Raw genomic sequence first — 16,582 nt, forward strand, 5'->3', positions numbered from 1 at the left:
GTAATGCATTGTAAGTGTGTGATTTGGGCTTCCTGTGTCATCATATCACAACGAGGCTACTTACCTCGAGGTCTCGACCATCTGCTTGTTGAACGGGAACGAAGGTGTCGCTTAGTGGTCGCCATTTTTTACCAGAAAAGAGTACAAAACAACCCTTTTACCGTGGTATAGTGTCCATAATACAGTAAAACAACCATGAGTGATCAAGGCTGTAAGTATTTATAAAGGATTAGGAGATTTCTCTTTCGAAATGAGGTCAAAAACGATTTGAGAAAATATATAAAAAAAGACGCCATGTTTGTCAGTTTTTCATTCTCCATTGAATTTAGCCAAACCTTCAGTATCATTAACCTCTTTTTAATAGTTTTCATTGGCATTAATACCTAGATGGTAGTTTTAAAAGCTTTGAAAAAGAGAAAACATGGAATATGAATAGTTTTTAAAGCGATAGTGAGCTCGTGGAAACCGATAAATCAGAATACATGAATAGAATGGCACGTTTTCTGGTAGATTGTCATTTGGAAGTATAAAAAAAGCATTTTTATAAATTGTAATCTAGATTATTTAAAGAAGCTATATTATGAATCGTTGGCAACTTTTAGTAACATATTTAAACATTAATTTTTGATTTAAAGAAATTATATGACGAAATTGAATAAAAAAACGTAAGATGAATGTTTAGCAAAACGTCTCAAAAATTGGTGTTTTTTTGTCTTTTTAGATTCCTCAGGGTATGGCCAGAGAGGTGGTGCTTATGGAGGTTCTGCTTCTACAGGGTAAGTTTTAGAGAAGGACATGGTAATGTATAATTGGAGTCTTTGAAATTTCTCTAAAACAATTTAACATTTTGGTTTAAATTTCCAACAGATACTCTTCTCAGAGCTATGGCCAAGGTTATCAGCAAGACACACAAGGTTACCAGTCATCTGGCTATGGAGCCGCAGCACAACAGAATACATATATGCAGGGTAGTACCTCCAATACGTCACAAAGTAGTTATCAAGATGGAGGCAGTAGTTATCAGTCTGGTGGATATTCATCTGCTCCTACTGCCTCATCTGGAAGTGGAGGATACCAACCGCCATCCCAGTCAAGTTACTACCAAACTCCTTCCTCAAATTACCAACAGTCTTCCCAGAGTAGCTATGGCTCACAAGGTGCAGCAGGAGGAGGAGGCACAAGTGGATATGGTAGTAGTGACAGAAGTGGTGGATATAGTTCGGCGTCAAGATACTCTGGTGGAGGTGGTGGTGGTGGCGGTTATGGTGGTGGCGGTTATGGTGGTGGCGGCAGCAGTGGTGGTGGATATAGAGGAGGGTATGTATTATGTTTCTTATCTCTTGGCTTTGTGGTATTGGGGCCCTTTTTGATACATTAAGCTTCATCAGGGTCTAGTTATTGAAATATAACCAACGAAATAAACTTATAAAAAGATGCAAAGGTTAAAGCAAGGGTTAAAATACAAAGGTTTATTACTCTGAGGTTTATCACAAGCTTATTTATTACGATAAAAAGTTCATTGTAATGAATGGTAAAATAAGAGCGTCTTGGTGAACGAAAAGTAAGCACCTTCACTTAAATACGAACTGCACACCATCTCACTCTTAGCAATATTCAGGACAGTGGTAAATGGAGGGAAAAATTGTGGGTTTTTAAGAAATATTGCTCACGTAACATTAATATTACAAGTCTTGTCAATGTCGATGAATGATCGTCTGAAGCACTGACCTATGGGAAAGTACTAAATTGAATGATTGGTTTCCACTATTTGAAGTGATGTTTTTGTTCTTTGAGATAAAAACCTTAAAATTTAGTAAGCCTCAATAACTAACTACATTCGGATTCCTTGGTTGTAAGGGCAATTTATTCTAAATGGTTATCAATAATAGGTGTGAACAAAAAATTCATATATTATGTATTCTACTAAATGTTTTCACTGGTCTCTTCCTTCCAAATATTTATGGTATATATACCCAGCACCCAGTTATTACACATCAATGTGCTTGCATTATTACACTGCTTGCTATAAGCAAGTATGTTCGCAAGCATGCTATATTGTATTCCTAAATGAGATATTGGTCAACAGTGGCCGTGGTGGTGGCAGACAAGATCGGGGCGGTGGATACTCAAACGGTTCAGGTTATGGTAAGTCTGGTTATTCAAGGGTGGTATGAATGAGTATTCACAGGCTCTGGTCACCTTTCAAGCTGGGGTCATCATTGGTTTTTTGGTTATATTCAGCAGCAAATGCTCATTTATTCCTGTTCAGCAAACAAAATGTTCCTCTGCTTCTAATCAATGGTTATTATTCGTCTGACTCTAAGCTATGAACATATACTCTGATACAAAAATGGTATAACAAAAAGAGGTTTATAACATCTACGTCATATAGAAAATGGTTTATTTGGTTTAAAAAAATGAAACTGGTAAAAAAAAACAAGGTATCAAAGGTTTATCTCATCACAGTTACAAAAAAGGTGTACATATGATTTTTACAAGTGGTAAAAGGTTTTTAACTACCGTGGTTCAAACAAAAAAGGTTTAAATGGTTTGCCGTGATACTGACAGTCTTGAGAGGGTACAGACCTGGAGTTTTATGTATACAATGCTTAAATGTTGTTGTGTGTGTGTAAATGCCTTTTACTGGTACAATTATTAATGGGATTATTACTAATATTTTGAGTTGTCTATTGCTCAGTGTTGGATAAGCAATGTGGTCGGGCACAAATCTCTAGCACAAAGCATGATGGGAAACCAAGTACCTGCACTTTTTCGGTTCCTCTAAAGATCCCTCTGACAATATTTCCTTCAACATCTTCTATGAAACTCTAAGTACATGTATTTCAACAGACGAAAATAACAGCAATTTTTTTCTTATAATTTTATTGGTTTCCTTGTTTTGATTTGTGTAGTATTCAGTTTCCCAGAGTGCTTTTTGCCGGAGATTTGTACTTTTGCACATTGGCTTTTGCAAACATCTGTATGTTGTTGATTATTATTTTATTATTAACAGCTTGTGGTAAGGTAAAAGAGATGCATACCTTAGTAGTACTAGTGCTCTAGAGTTCCAAAGGTTTTGCTCATATTTTTGAACATTCCACACAAATAGACCAGACTAAGCTTACATTGCACAATAGGTAGCTCAAAATTTGAAGGGGGAAAAAAGGTCCTAAAACTTTTGGTTAGTTCTTTTTGCTGCACATTCAACATTGGTTCTCCAGGAGTTGAATAAGTTCTTACTAGTGCTATAATGATAATGGTAGTAGCATTCTTTATCCATTCACTCTGTTTTCATTTCCTGCGCTTTATGTAATGTTTAATAACTAGCAGGAGTGTTTTATCAGGTATAAAACATGAGGCGCAGCCAAGTGGTTTTAGACCTGCTAAAACATCATTGATCTGCAAGTTTATTCAATGGCTTAAAAAACTCGTGTATGTTCTCATATTGTCCTGTATTTTTTCGAAATGAACCAAGTTTGATAGAGAAAATTGAAGTTAAAGTTTATGCAATGAAGATGAATCTATATCAGATATAAAACCTCCTTCATGGTCATGATTTCTATCGGGTTCTGTGCATGAATTATTAGTGAGTTTTATTAATACTATCAAAAACACTTGGGATAACACTTGGTTTGATCATACCCTTCGATTATAACACTGGTTAAAACTTTCAAGACCAAATAAAAGTCAGTTTTTGGTCTGCAGGGCGAGAAAGGACTGAAAGAAATGTGTCTTGGTTAATGATAATGAAGAAGATGTGTCAGAATCCCCATATCTTAGTATAACACACAAAGGGTTGCTTAGATTAATGTGTTGCGTTGTCACTGGTAGCAGGGAGGGTCTGCGAAAAAAGGTTTCCCAAAAAGTACTTTGTTATCAAAAATACGAGGTGGAAGAGAAGCATAGAATGAAACTCCACGACTTCCCATATGAGGAAGACAAGGATTTCTTCTTAAGTTGCAGGAGTAAATTTTAGAATTTTGTACTCGCACGGTTGCACGACTGCTTATCATTAACACACAACATAATTGGATTGTGGGTACTGTAAAATGTAGTTTTTTCTGTTTTTTTTTTTTGTTTTTTTGCTGTTGCTAGTATTTTATCCAATCACAAAGTTAGATTAAACAGTTTTAAACAGTAAAATCTCGCAAAACACAAGGTTTAATTGCTGCAAATCTGCACTCTGATTGGCTGAATTACTTGTGGTCTATTAGTGATAGACCACAAGTAGTAAAACGTTCTGGTTTTGAAAACCAAAACAATGATGGATACATTCATAATAATTTGTTTTATCAATTATTATGAATGTAACAACAACCAACAAGGAACTAGAAGATATAACTAGCTAAAAACTAGTGTGAACTGCGTCAGTGTTTCTAATAAAACAGTAATGATGAAAAGGTAAATTATACACCGTGAAAAAGATGAAAAAAACTTACTGACGTTTCAGACGCTAGTCCTTCGTCGGAGTAAAAGAGAAAGAGGTGGCATTTGCTACCACCTCTTTCTCTTTTACTCCGACGAAGGACTAGCGTCCAAAACGTCAGCAAGTTTTTTCATCTTTTCAAGGTGTATAATTTACCTTTTCATCATTACTGCAACAAGGAACTATTTGATTTAATGATGGATACCTTCAGTTTTCAACCAAATTTCAAAAAAAGGGCATTCATTTGACCAAAATATTAGTAGACTTTGAATTAAACAATTTGGCCTCTCACCCTCATGGTCTGTGAGCAAGTAGCCTATTGATTCATACACCAGTTGTTAAGTAGAAAATATATGGTAAACAAGTACTGAACATGTTTGTTATCAATTTTATAATATTGTGAATCATCTAGAGTAGTATAAAACAAATTTATGCGAAGTATTGTGACTACATGTGACTACTGAATTTAATACTGTTAGTGTGCATTCCCTTGGTATATGTATATGGTTTATCTCTAGCGTACTAGCACATTATGCATTAGCACATAAGATTCAATTGTCGTGTAGTGCTTTTTTAAATGTTATAAAGATGGTGGTGTTTTAGAATGTAGAACCCTGTGTTATGCGGTAATTTGATCTGTGAGGTACCAATAGTCCTCTTCCTCAATCTTTGAATATACCTATTTCAAAACAGGTTGTCGGAGCCAAAGAACATGATCTATCATCTATAGACAATAGATTATTCCAAGACTGAAAGGAATTATATTTGCATACGACTAAACATGAATAATTGGAGCTTTGAATGCGTGTGTGTTATATTTACTACAAACAAGACTAAATATCTCAACACTATCCTCCCATTCCTTGATAAGAATAATATTAAGAAACACAAGTCATTTCACCTACTGTATTCTTGGATCTTGGAATGACCTATTGCATTTGGCTATGACAACCTTCTTTGAAATAATTACATAATACTGCTGTTTTTGATAACCACAGACTCGTTTATATTGGTTAGTGTGATTTATAGTTTAGCAAAAAACTAAAAGTCCACTACATTTAAAAGCATCATCAATAATGCAGTCAAAGTGGCTTTTTTTATTTTCTTTCAATCAAGGCTAAACCTCTATAAATAAGTCTGTATTAAGCATTACAGAAGTATTAACTTAATGAAAAAAAAAGATTTTTGCTGATTTCTGCATAACAGTCAATATTGAGGAATTTTTTGTTTGTTTGTTTAGGTGGATCAGACAGTGGTGGGCCTCAAGGTAAGACTTTTCATATTTCAGTTTGTGTTTCTATGTAATATGGCAGCAGGAGCCACAACGGTAGTTTAGCTATTATTTCCAAGTACACCATAAGGATATTTTTTGTGTGTTTTCGTTTATTTATTTGAGTTTTTTTTATATTCATTGCAGAGAAACAGTACTCTCAGGATACTATCTTTGTGTCTAATGTGAACAAAGATGCCAATGAAGAAGACCTGAAGAATTTATTTGGAGCTATTGGAATCATTAAGGTGTGAATAATTTATTCCACCACATTTGGAAAACACCTATGGGACAAAGGGGTCACAAGCTACCTATGATCCCACACCCCAGGATATGCCCTCCTCTGTATATATATTTATGCATATCATAAATCTTGTTTTCCTAGTATGACAAAAAAAATGATAGACCGAAGATATGGATTTACAAGCATCCAGATGGTGTTTCTAAGGTACTATTATACAAGTTTATTCATGGCCGTGCATTGTAGATTGACTATTTCTTTCCTTCAATTCCTGTCATATACTTGAAATTTTATCGATTTACTCTCAAACAACTTCTGGGCTGATCAAAATCAGGGCAGTTCAAAACGTTTTGAATTAAGCTGAAAATACAGTGATTTGAATGGGGTAATTATATATTCAAATGGTCATATCTCAGTTGATATTTGACCAATTCTTGTCAAAATTGGTATGCAAATGTCTTTTTTTGATTGTCTATAGAAACGAAAAGATTTTGTAATGTCAAATAGTACTCTATTTGTTAGAAATATTTATTTGGACTTACTCAATTTTTATTGTTCTATAATAGGGAGAATGTACCATTACATATGATGATCCACCCACAGCTACAGCAGCTATTGAATGGTTTAATGGTAAGTAATGCATTCTTAGGGTGCAAGTATCTTCAAAGTCGCCATGTTGGTCTACTTAAAATGAAAAAATATGCCCAAGATAAAAGGGTCTGTTACTTCCCAGCAATTACTTGTGTCCTTAATTGGAAGTATAGGTGGTGTAGAGTGAGAAGCAATACGACTCGGGTTTGATCCTCAGACTCATTGTATATGGGTAGAGTTGTTTGTAGGTTCTCTCCTGTGTTTTGAGGGTTTTCTCTCCCTGTTTTCTAATTTTCCTCCTAATTCCATACAAATCAACTTATAAATTCTAATTTGATCTAGAAAGTGTGCATGTGAGCATTATGCATATGAAATATGCACATTACAAAATTATTTAATGTCAAAGTTTCATTAGTTTAGTTAGTGCATAACTGTGTTTTGGGTATGTTTGCATACTTCATTTGTCGGCATGTTGGGATTAAAAAGCATCTGCTTGTCTTTGTCATCCTTTAGGCAAAGAATTCATGGGACAGAACATCAAAGTTGAATTAGCAGAAGCCAGGACTCCTAAATTCTTCCAAAGGGGAGGAGGCAGAGGTGGAGGTAAGAAAACTTAAACATGAATTGGTCCAATAATCCTTTAAACCCAATCTTACATAAACCATTTTTGTGCAGCTGTCCCAATATGCTTCTTCTTGAACCAGTGCCACAAATATCAATAACTTGTTTGTTTGCACTATTCTAAAGGTCGTGGTGGGGGACGAGGAGGAGGTGATCGTGGGTATGGTGGTGGCCGTGGCAGCCGTGGTGGTGGTGGTGATAGAGGAGGAGGAGATGGTAGATCTGGTGACTGGGATTGTCCATCGTAAGTATCTCTTACATATACCTGTATTATATCTATATCTTTTCCCAATAAATTAGGAGGTCAATCAGGTTTTACATGCTACACCAATTTTCATTATTCATATTTACAAAGTTTAAAGAAAAGCTAGTAAAATCCTGTTTTGTAATCTTGTTTTAAGTGTTCTTTTTGAAAATGAAAAAAGAAGATTTCTAGCACCTGGGTCACCCTACCTTTAAGTAGACGGCCTCTTAAATACTTTTTTGAAATTGTTCTTTAATCATAACTGCATATTTCTTTCTATACAACAGGTGCAGTCAATCGAAAACCATAGGTCACCCTGTCACTAGAGCCTACTCTTGTTTTCTAGCGTTCATTTTGATAAATATTTCTAACACCAGCGGGTTCACCCTATCTTCATGTAGACAGCCTCGTACAGGCTTTTTTTTTTGAAATAATTATTTTATCATAAAGGTATATATCTTTTTATACAACAGATGCGGTAATATGAACTTTGCCAGAAGAGACACCTGTAATCGCTGCCATGAATCAAGACCTGGTGATGCTGGAGGTGAGCTTTAACTTATTTTCTAGATAACTGGGCTGTTCTGTTCAAATATTAATGATGATAATAATAATAATAATAATAGTAATAATAATGGGACATTGACATGTTTTTTCTTTGCTCAGGTGGCAGCTCAGGTGGATATGGTGGAGGCCGAGGACGTGGTGGAGGTGGAAGAGGAGGTGGTGGACGTGGTGGAGGTGGATACGGTGGAGGACGAGGAGGAGGACGAGGTGGTGGTGGAGGACGAGGATTTGATAGGTGAGAAAAAATTATTAATGCACATGTTCAAACAAATGTGTGCTTCCAGTATTTGCAGAATAAAAAATTTAAAAACTTGATCATGGGTCAAGGGAGAGTGTACAGAGTTATCATTCTCTTCTGTGTGACTAACTGTCTGTGCGTCTTGCACATGACTTTAGCCACCACACATACCCCAACATGACCCTAGACCAACCGAGTTTTCATAGTCCAGCAGATGTTCACCCTGAACCTGTTGGTTCCACTAGCTCGAACAATATCCACGAAGTTGCACTTGTTTCCCAAGCCCCTTAACCTTTATAGATCTACCAGTGTCTTGTGGTACTGAGTGCATTTAATTTTCACCCCACCGTTTAGCAACAAGAATGTCAACTTCATACCACAAATGTAACAGGGAAAAAGGAAAAAACTTTTTTTCTTTCTCACTCCTATTCCCAGCGATAAGTAAGCATAGGCTATGAGCTCGGAACCACTTATTTTCTTACTGGGAAGAAGATGGGATTTCAAATCTGATGATTCAATGAAACTGGGATTTAGTTCACTGGGAATAAGCGCCTTTTGGAAAACAAAAAAAGAAGTTGGAAAAATCACCTGTCATGATTGATATGATTGTCTCATAGTTGTTATTGCTCCATCACCATTTAATTTATGCATAGGTTTGGTTATTAATCACTTTGCACATATTTTCCTCCCACATTTTTTCGTAGACAAGGGGCACGTCAAGACAGAAGAGATCGCCCTTACTAAAAACACAACAGCTACATCAAGAATCTGTGGTCAACCAGTAATGCCAATACAAGAGTAAACCTTAGAAGTGCCACTGCACACATGATTGTTCATCCAGTATACATACTATACTGGAGCTCATAATAACAGCCAACACCCATATCCTCTACCATCCAGTACCCCCTTGGTTCAGACATGTTTGGATGCCATGTTGTAAAATAGAAGCAAAGTCATAGCTTGCGTTTAATATTATACATTCTTTGTTTGAAATATATTTCGTGTTTACGATTTTTTCTCTAACTTTCTTGGCTTAATTTTAATCATTAGTACACTTAACACCATGTTTTATATTTTTTAGTTTGTTTTGTTTATTAACATCAAAGCAATAAAATTCGTTTAGTAACACCTAACCACTACATGACATTTGCTGTCACAGTGTAACCATCGATATCGATGCACTTTTTCAACACTTAAGTTTTCAGTTATATTTACTCATTAAAATGCACATCCAAGAAAGACCCCTTATTTGAAATGGTGCGTAACAAATCGTCCAACCAGTGACGACCCACAATTTCCAAATAGGAATTTCAATATTAGCCAATTTAAAGGTGTACCTAATTCAAAAATCGTTGTCAGCACCCATTCCGACTAAGGCCATGTTCTTGACGAGAATAAGAAGCAGAAACACAAGTCATTCCAGCTTTTCTTGGATCTTGGAATAAACTATCGCTTTTCGCCCATCTCCTGTAGCGCGATGACAACGTGTTTTGAATTAGTTGTTTATAAGTCGGCCGCTTTCTGTCAATGTATTGTGATTATATGCGATCTGGAAATTGTACTGCAAAATAAACACTCGGTAATACTTCCTTGTTCCAACCTTGCTTTTCTTGTGCCTTTACACCTTTAAGGCATGTTTATATCACCCACGCGGAAGTACACGTGAATTATTTTTGGCGGCTTCTTGCAAACTATCATGTGATTCGTCACTAGCTCACCTTTGATTGGCTGAGAATATTCAGCCAATCTATGAAAACATGCAAACTTTACACGATATAAATGCTAAACTTGGCACCCCGTCGCAGTGCACACCATGAGTTCTAGGAAAAAATATTACAAAACTTGCAGATGAATTTAAAACAAACGTAAAAGAAGCCATTCCTACAAGATAAAACAGAACTACGGCTGTATAAGGACGGAAAGGGTACGAGATGATATCAGATAACAAGAAAAACCCCTTACAAACTGTAGCAAGATAACGGTAAGCAGTCTACTTATAGTTTACAAAGTTTTTATGAATTGTTTTGGGACTGAGCTTGTATGGCTTTTACAACACCAAAAAAAATCTTAACTATTAGTTTTGGTTGAACTTGATGTCAGTGCGTATCCTTAGAACTTTGTGAAAAGCGAAAATTCATATGGGAAAATGCGAGCTGCTTTGCTTCTCAAGGTTAACGAGTGACTAAGCCCACTTGCAATTTATAATAAACGTTGCAGTAAAGTAAATACATAAGATAGACTCTATCTATGCCATTTAAACCAAGATATCTTGTCTTTCTTCTCAGATAAATTAAATTGCTTTTTAAATTTAATTCAACTGCTACGAAATAAAGTTATACCGAAAGTTCACATGTGCGAGACAGTTGAACTGATGAGTTTAGAACTTTCGAAGTCATTTGAACTTTTTTTATTTATAATACTAAGAATCCAGAATATTTCCAGATTTCCCCACAAAAAAATAATAGTCAAGAATATTGAAAATCTTTATGAATGTTTATATTTTCTTTTGAAAAACACCATCATGATTTGTACCGAGGAGCTACTGTTTATTTATTTTCGCGCGGCATGACAGTTTTGATTTTAATTTTTAATGTCGGGGATAATTTTACTTGCCAACTATGGAAAACATCTTTTTCGGGATTCGACTAACTCAAAAAAACAAAAAAAACAAAACAAAAAAACAGCTTAATAATTTAAAAAAAAAAAAAATTTATGATTTAATTTAACATTTTGCAAAACTGACTCGGCTACAGAATTTTGTAATGTTCGGACTGGCGAGATTATTCTTGGTTTTTCAAAATATTCTCAAGAAATTTTTGCCCACATTAATATTATTTGTACCAACCATAGTGTTGGTAAAGACTAGTTCACTGATGCAGTTTTTTTTTTGCATGGTTTCTTTTACTTTTTGTTGCTGTTGTTGACAAAGTTACTCAGAACTGCATGATCATGAAAAAGGCGCTGTAACTCATTTACTTGAAATGCTTCTTATTATTTTCCCTCGTTTTGTGACAAAGATTGTTTTTTCTAAAAAGTTTAGCAATTTAACCCAAAATAACTAATTAATAAAACTAAGGGTTTTCGTCTCCAGTTTTTAAAAAGCGACATTGCAAAAAAAACTGTCCAAACGAATAAAAAAGAATATCAAGCTTTTAATTTGGCAACACACAAAAATACTTTACTGAGCAGAAAGCCCGCGCTCAATAAGTTTAATTTTCATTAATTCCTGAAATCCCAGTTATTGTCTCGAAAACAACTCTCTCAAGACGTCCAAAAATAACTTCTATGCCTACTTTCATATGTCACTAGCATTTAAAATTAAGGATTATTAATAATTAAGTTATTGCATCAGACAACAAATTTATGTCAACTCTAAAAGAATAACCGCATAAGTACATAGAAAAAAATCTTAATCACTGAACCTGAATAACATTTTCAGCGTTTTGCAATACCTTTTTCTCCACGTATTACATTTTCAAAGCTCTCATTCTTCACTTTTAATAATGAAAACTGAATAACAGTCTAATAATTATAGTCTAGCCGCAGCTTCAATACACAGAAATCAGATTGGTGCGCTGGATTCAAATCCCCGCCCGAATATATTTTTTGAATTTTGTGAAATGTCATTAAAAAAGTCCTCGATAAAGTGCCACCAAGAGAGCATAAATAAGAGAGGGGAACTTCTTAATAACGTACACGTAATGGAAATTCCCGGTTGGGCTATTTTCAGTTACCGAATGCAGTTTAAGTTTCGCCTTACCCTACTTCCGTAAGTCATCAAATTGCACACGTGCGCTCTTATCCGTTTATTCCTTTGAACACTAAAAACAAAACGGAAAGCGCACGCGCGCGAAAGAACCATACACGTTTTGAACTTCGAGAGAGCAAAACCCTCAAATTTTGCACGGGACTCTATACTTTTTTGTTATTTTCCGGAATGACAGGTAAGATCCCATTATTTTTCAAAGTTAAATGCAATTCTGTTTATTAGAACAATGTAAAAAATCGTTCTGTTTGTTTTGTGCTCAATTTTTACGATAACTTACACACCGTAGAACCAGAGTTAAAACTCTGGTAGAACGTACCTGAACAAAAAAATTTTTTTCATTTTCTACAATAGTTTATTAAAACAACTTTTATCAGCATTTTATAAATATAGTGTAAGTTACGTGTTCGGAGAAAATTGCTCATGTTTCTTACTTAGTTTTTATAATATTTTTTGTACAGAGCGTGATTTTCGCTAATTTTCTTTCAACATTGTACAAACGCATGTCATTCAGTGATGATCTCAAAAACAAGCTCGGGACACCCCATTTTTCTTTGTATTTTTGAAATCAGCATTAAATTTCAGGTTAAAAGAGTTTCAATTTTCTGTTTATTATTTACCAAAGTAGTCAGCCATCTTAAGAAGTTTCCCTCTCTTATTTATGCTCTATTGATTGCACTAAAAGCAAGGAACGTGGGTAGGAATTATTGCTAAATCATGAAAAAAGTCGGCTTTGGATTTTTAAGGTTTTTGTTCAGGTTTTCGCAGTCAGAGAAAGTTTTAAAATTCTATTACCCAAGTTTAACTATAGTTACTTACTACCCACATTTGACTTCGTCGTAGCTCCAATATAAAATAGAAAAGAATGTATGACATTTTATAAGATAATCCAGGAAAAACTTGACTCGCACACGGTCGAATAATTCTAACGACAAGTCGTCTTTCTTTCCTCAAAGATCTGCGTAGTGAATTCACATTGTTGTTTTATCAATCATCCGGCACCATTCTTCGCGACAAAATATCACTTAGTTCGACCAGTATCGGTTTATCTCATTTTTTTTCAAGATTAAACATATTATATATATTCTTCACTGTAAACCAATTCGGTTTTCTAAAAAAATTGTTTTGTCTGATATATTGAAGTTTTGTTCTCACTAATTTTTTTGGGCTGTTATTAGATATATTTTCATCAAATCGCAGCAGTTGTTTATGTTCTTCTGAAAAGATAAATTCAATAAACTCTGTCAATGATAAATCATTTACCGTTTAGTTTAAATCCCGAAGTCGAACATCTAGATAATGATTTTGTAATTTTGTTCCAAAGCTGAAGAGCTGGAGCACTTAAAGACCAGCAATTTCATACCTTCCTCCAATCTGGGTTTTCTTATTCTAGTTAATCAAGATTATCTGGTATAAACATCTACCGAAAAAGATATATATGAGCAAGTTTAAAACGGATAATTGACCTTCTGTGCACTATCAGACTCATTCAGTTCATTAGTTTTAAAAGATAAAAAGAAATCCTTCAAAGACACAGGATTTATTTTTTTCACTGTGGTTTTCTGTAAGCTAGGAAGGAACGTTACTGCACTTTAGTGCGGTCGTGAGGAATTTAGCTCTATATTTTTCTGAACCTTATAAAAAAGGTAGCAGGGATTTGAAGCCATAACTCACTTGAACACGATATGGAAGATGACGTTTTTCCACCTGGAAAGTATAGATCAAGTCTAGATGGAAAGGCCAGCAACCTTACGAATTGAAAAGGTTTGTTTTCCTTTCTTTTTTTGTTCGTTATTGTTTTGTTTTGTTTCACGTTGGTGAAACACAATAAATTTCAAGATTTACATCGGCCTTTTTTCATAACTGAAAAATATCGCATTGTGTCTTGAAAAACAATTATGTTTGTGATACTAGATTGACCTGAGGTGCTAGGTAATTTGAAGTTTAATTTTCGGTTTCGAACAGGTTTCTTCATGAACTCTTTCAATATAACTTATATCATCAGTTACAAGTTTTAATTAAAAAAATGGGCGTTGTGATTTCTCCTTCTTTCTCTCTCTCTCCAGATATTATAATAAAATATACTAAAAAAAAGGGTCGGGATACTGACCAAATTTCAAAATATATAGGCCAGGCATATGCAATGACATACCAAATTTCTCGAGGTATGTGTGTAAACATGACCCCTTTTTTTTGATAAAATCGAAAGTCATTTTCTTGTTGTGATTATATTTACCAGTGCCGAAAACTTTCATAAAAGTGCGAAGCAAACCATATCTATTTTATTTCTAAAATGACGACAACATTCTCGTGTCCTGATTGGACGATGTGTATTTTTCTCGCTATTTGATTGGCTGACACCGGAAGCCATTTAAGGATAAATACGCAAGGCTATGACTGGCCAGAAAACATCATCCGGGTATTTAGGCCTCTGTCCTTTTATTTCCTAGGCTTAAACAAGACAAATAACAAATAGTTCATTTCTTCCTTTTGCATGGTATAGATATTGCCGTCACTATCTAGAATCTTCTGCTTAGAGGTATGAATTTATAATGTTAGTTCAAAGCGAGGAGTCCCTAGTAACGGAATTACTTTATCGCTCGTAGAGGTTGGCTTGCTCTTACCGTATGATAGGACCATTGAGCATTGCGATAGAGGTCCTAAAGGGTCGGCTCGACGGAGGGTTCTTTAAACAACTTTATTGGGAATACCACTTATTTACACGATGAAGAAAATACAATAACAAATGTGAAATACAATGACATTAACAAATAGAGTGACGTGAAATTAAGACTGGAATAATTAAAGTAGCAACCCACCAGGGTGGGGCGCGAACGGGACGTGCGGAGTAACCATGCGAGACACTCCCCAAGGGGTTTAGAACTATATAAGAAAAATAACATACAATACTAAATATTTAAGTTATGCTGCTGTTTCTGTTCTGGTTATCATGTTGCTGGCTGTCTCTGCCCCTGCTGCTCAGTGCTTCTTCTGTTGTTCTTGCTCAAAGTCGTTTTTTTGTTGCCTATAATTAACCTGAGAATGACACTATTAGACAAGGAAACTCCTACATGCATATCTCTGGCATAAACAATGCCTAGGAAAAAAGGTAAAATTTATTTGACAAGAGGATTAATGATAAATTTGCAATTGATATGGAGGTTAAGGAAGTTAACGCTAAATCTATATGCTGAACGTAAGGAAACTGGGGAAGCTCGAGGTTTTAAAAGACAACTCCTTTATTGGATTTCAATGTGAATAGCTTTCTCTCTCTCTCTCTCTCTCTCTCTCTCTCTCTCTCTCTCTCTCTCTCTCTCTCTCTCTCTCTCTCTCTCTTTTCATGTAGACAAAAGCACTGAGTTGAAAAACAGGCAGGATAGAACGGCTCGAGTATGAGTATACGTATACCTCACTTACTGGTCATACAGCGGATATCCAAAACAGCTGCTATGTCACGATTGTTATGATTGTCAAACGTACCTGTTAAAGACGTCAGCACTCTCTCATTATATATTTCCAATAACAGTAGTTAAACAGGAAGTCCGAAGAAAAATGGTAATAAATATGTGAGTGTTAAAAGTTTTCGTGTTAACCTTTAATTTAGTTTGTAATTATGCGTTGGAAAAAGGCGGTGAATTAGTCAGAGACCTGAAGGAGACATTCACTACGATTGAGGAAGCAGTGAGCGCTGCTCACGACAGAGTACAGAGGCGGAGCCTTGTGCTGGCGTAGATAGATGAAGTAGGTGCACGGTACGATTTGAAGTGTTATTTGCAAGTTTATTATTATGATAACCATTGAGGAAGCTGTATTTTTTTGTGCTTTGCAAAATACCCTTTTTCAAGGTTGCGCGTTCATCCAGATTTAAGAAACTTAACGGGCCAAGAAACCAGAACAGGAGCTTTATAATTATAATATCATACCTTTCAAGTACGTTTTCGAGATTTTTGATTGCTTTATAGGATAACTCATTTCTGGCTTTCTCATTGGTTCACAGGCGAAAAAACCATTTAAAAGCAGTTCTGCCACCTAGAATTTTCATTATATAATCTTTTCATCAATGAAGCACTTTTATAAAGTCTTGGTATTATTTTTTGCGCATATATTTTTTTTAAAAGCCAAAGAGAACTTATTTGCATCGACTATACGGTTTGAATTTTGATTTTTTTTTTTTCATTTTCAATCTTTTTCAATCTTTTTTTCATCTTTTAATTATTTTTTTTTGTTGTTGAAAATTTGTACTCGTTATGGAACTCTTTTTTCAATGCAGAAAACCAACTCTTTTTTGACAAAACTAGTTAACATTAAATAACCATCTCTATCCGAAGAAAGCAAAACAGAATTAAAAATCTAAAGAAAGAATAAGAAAAAAGACAAACAAATCCAAGCTATTAAAAACTAATTTAATTGATTTTAATTAGAAAACTTAAGAGGCTTGAGTCCTCGTTGGAGCAATTACGTCTTGCCCCAAAATTCGTTTATTAGACACATCGCAATTTTTCTTTACTTTATACTTATGAAGTTGTCCTTAAGCTATTCAGTAGAGTAGTCGTAGTCTTTCTTTGCGGGTAAATACTTAATGCAGTAAAAGAGTCGGCTATCATCATTAAGGCCTCAT

General features: G+C 35.0%; 2 protein-coding genes across 7 annotated transcripts in view; both read left to right on the plus strand.

Annotated features, from left to right (window-relative positions):
- Positions 1-50: 50 nt before the first annotated feature.
- On the plus strand, positions 51-9,786 carry LOC116288841 (uncharacterized). 2 transcript variants are annotated; one of them, XM_031695684.2, is made up of 13 exons: positions 51-211; positions 722-776; positions 868-1,317; positions 2,087-2,145; positions 5,667-5,693; positions 5,844-5,944; positions 6,082-6,144; positions 6,504-6,567; positions 7,042-7,131; positions 7,276-7,393; positions 7,867-7,940; positions 8,060-8,195; positions 8,903-9,786. In XM_031695684.2, the coding sequence occupies exons 1-13, from the start codon at positions 196-198 to the stop codon at positions 8,940-8,942; spliced, it is 1,293 nt and encodes a 430-aa protein (XP_031551544.2). In that variant the 5' UTR covers positions 51-195; the 3' UTR covers positions 8,943-9,786. The 2 variants fall into 2 exon arrangements, with proteins under 2 accessions (XP_031551544.2, XP_031551545.2); XM_031695685.2 differs by lacking the exon at positions 2,087-2,145 and having other exon boundaries at positions 65-211.
- Positions 9,787-9,838: 52 nt separating this feature from the next.
- Positions 9,839-16,582, plus strand: part of LOC116288843 (galanin receptor type 1) — a 39,746-nt gene continuing 33,002 nt past the window's right edge. Inside the window, exon 1 of one of the 5 annotated variants that reach the window (XM_031695686.2) lies at positions 9,839-10,179. The gene's annotated coding sequence lies outside the window, so the exon portion shown is untranslated. Of the gene's footprint in view, positions 10,180-12,064; positions 12,143-13,586; positions 13,729-14,471; positions 14,504-14,883; positions 15,074-16,582 lie in introns of those variants that run through there. The other 4 variants (XM_031695688.2, XM_031695687.2, XM_031695691.2 and 1 more) reach the window with 4 other exon arrangements.

Source organism: Actinia tenebrosa, unplaced genomic scaffold (assembly GCF_029948245.1).
Source record: "Actinia tenebrosa isolate PJP-AT-01 unplaced genomic scaffold, QUT_ActTen_1.0 PGA_scaffold1__47_contigs__length_23844297, whole genome shotgun sequence".
NCBI lineage: Eukaryota > Metazoa > Cnidaria > Anthozoa > Actiniaria > Actiniidae > Actinia > Actinia tenebrosa.

Coding starts and splice junctions, on each gene's coding strand:
- LOC116288841 (XM_031695684.2), top strand. Junction 2,146..5,666: donor CTCAAACGGTTCAGGTTATG/GTAAGTCTGGTT, acceptor TTGTTTGTTTAG/GTGGATCAGACAGTGGTGGG. Junction 7,941..8,059: donor AAGACCTGGTGATGCTGGAG/GTGAGCTTTAAC, acceptor TTCTTTGCTCAG/GTGGCAGCTCAGGTGGATAT.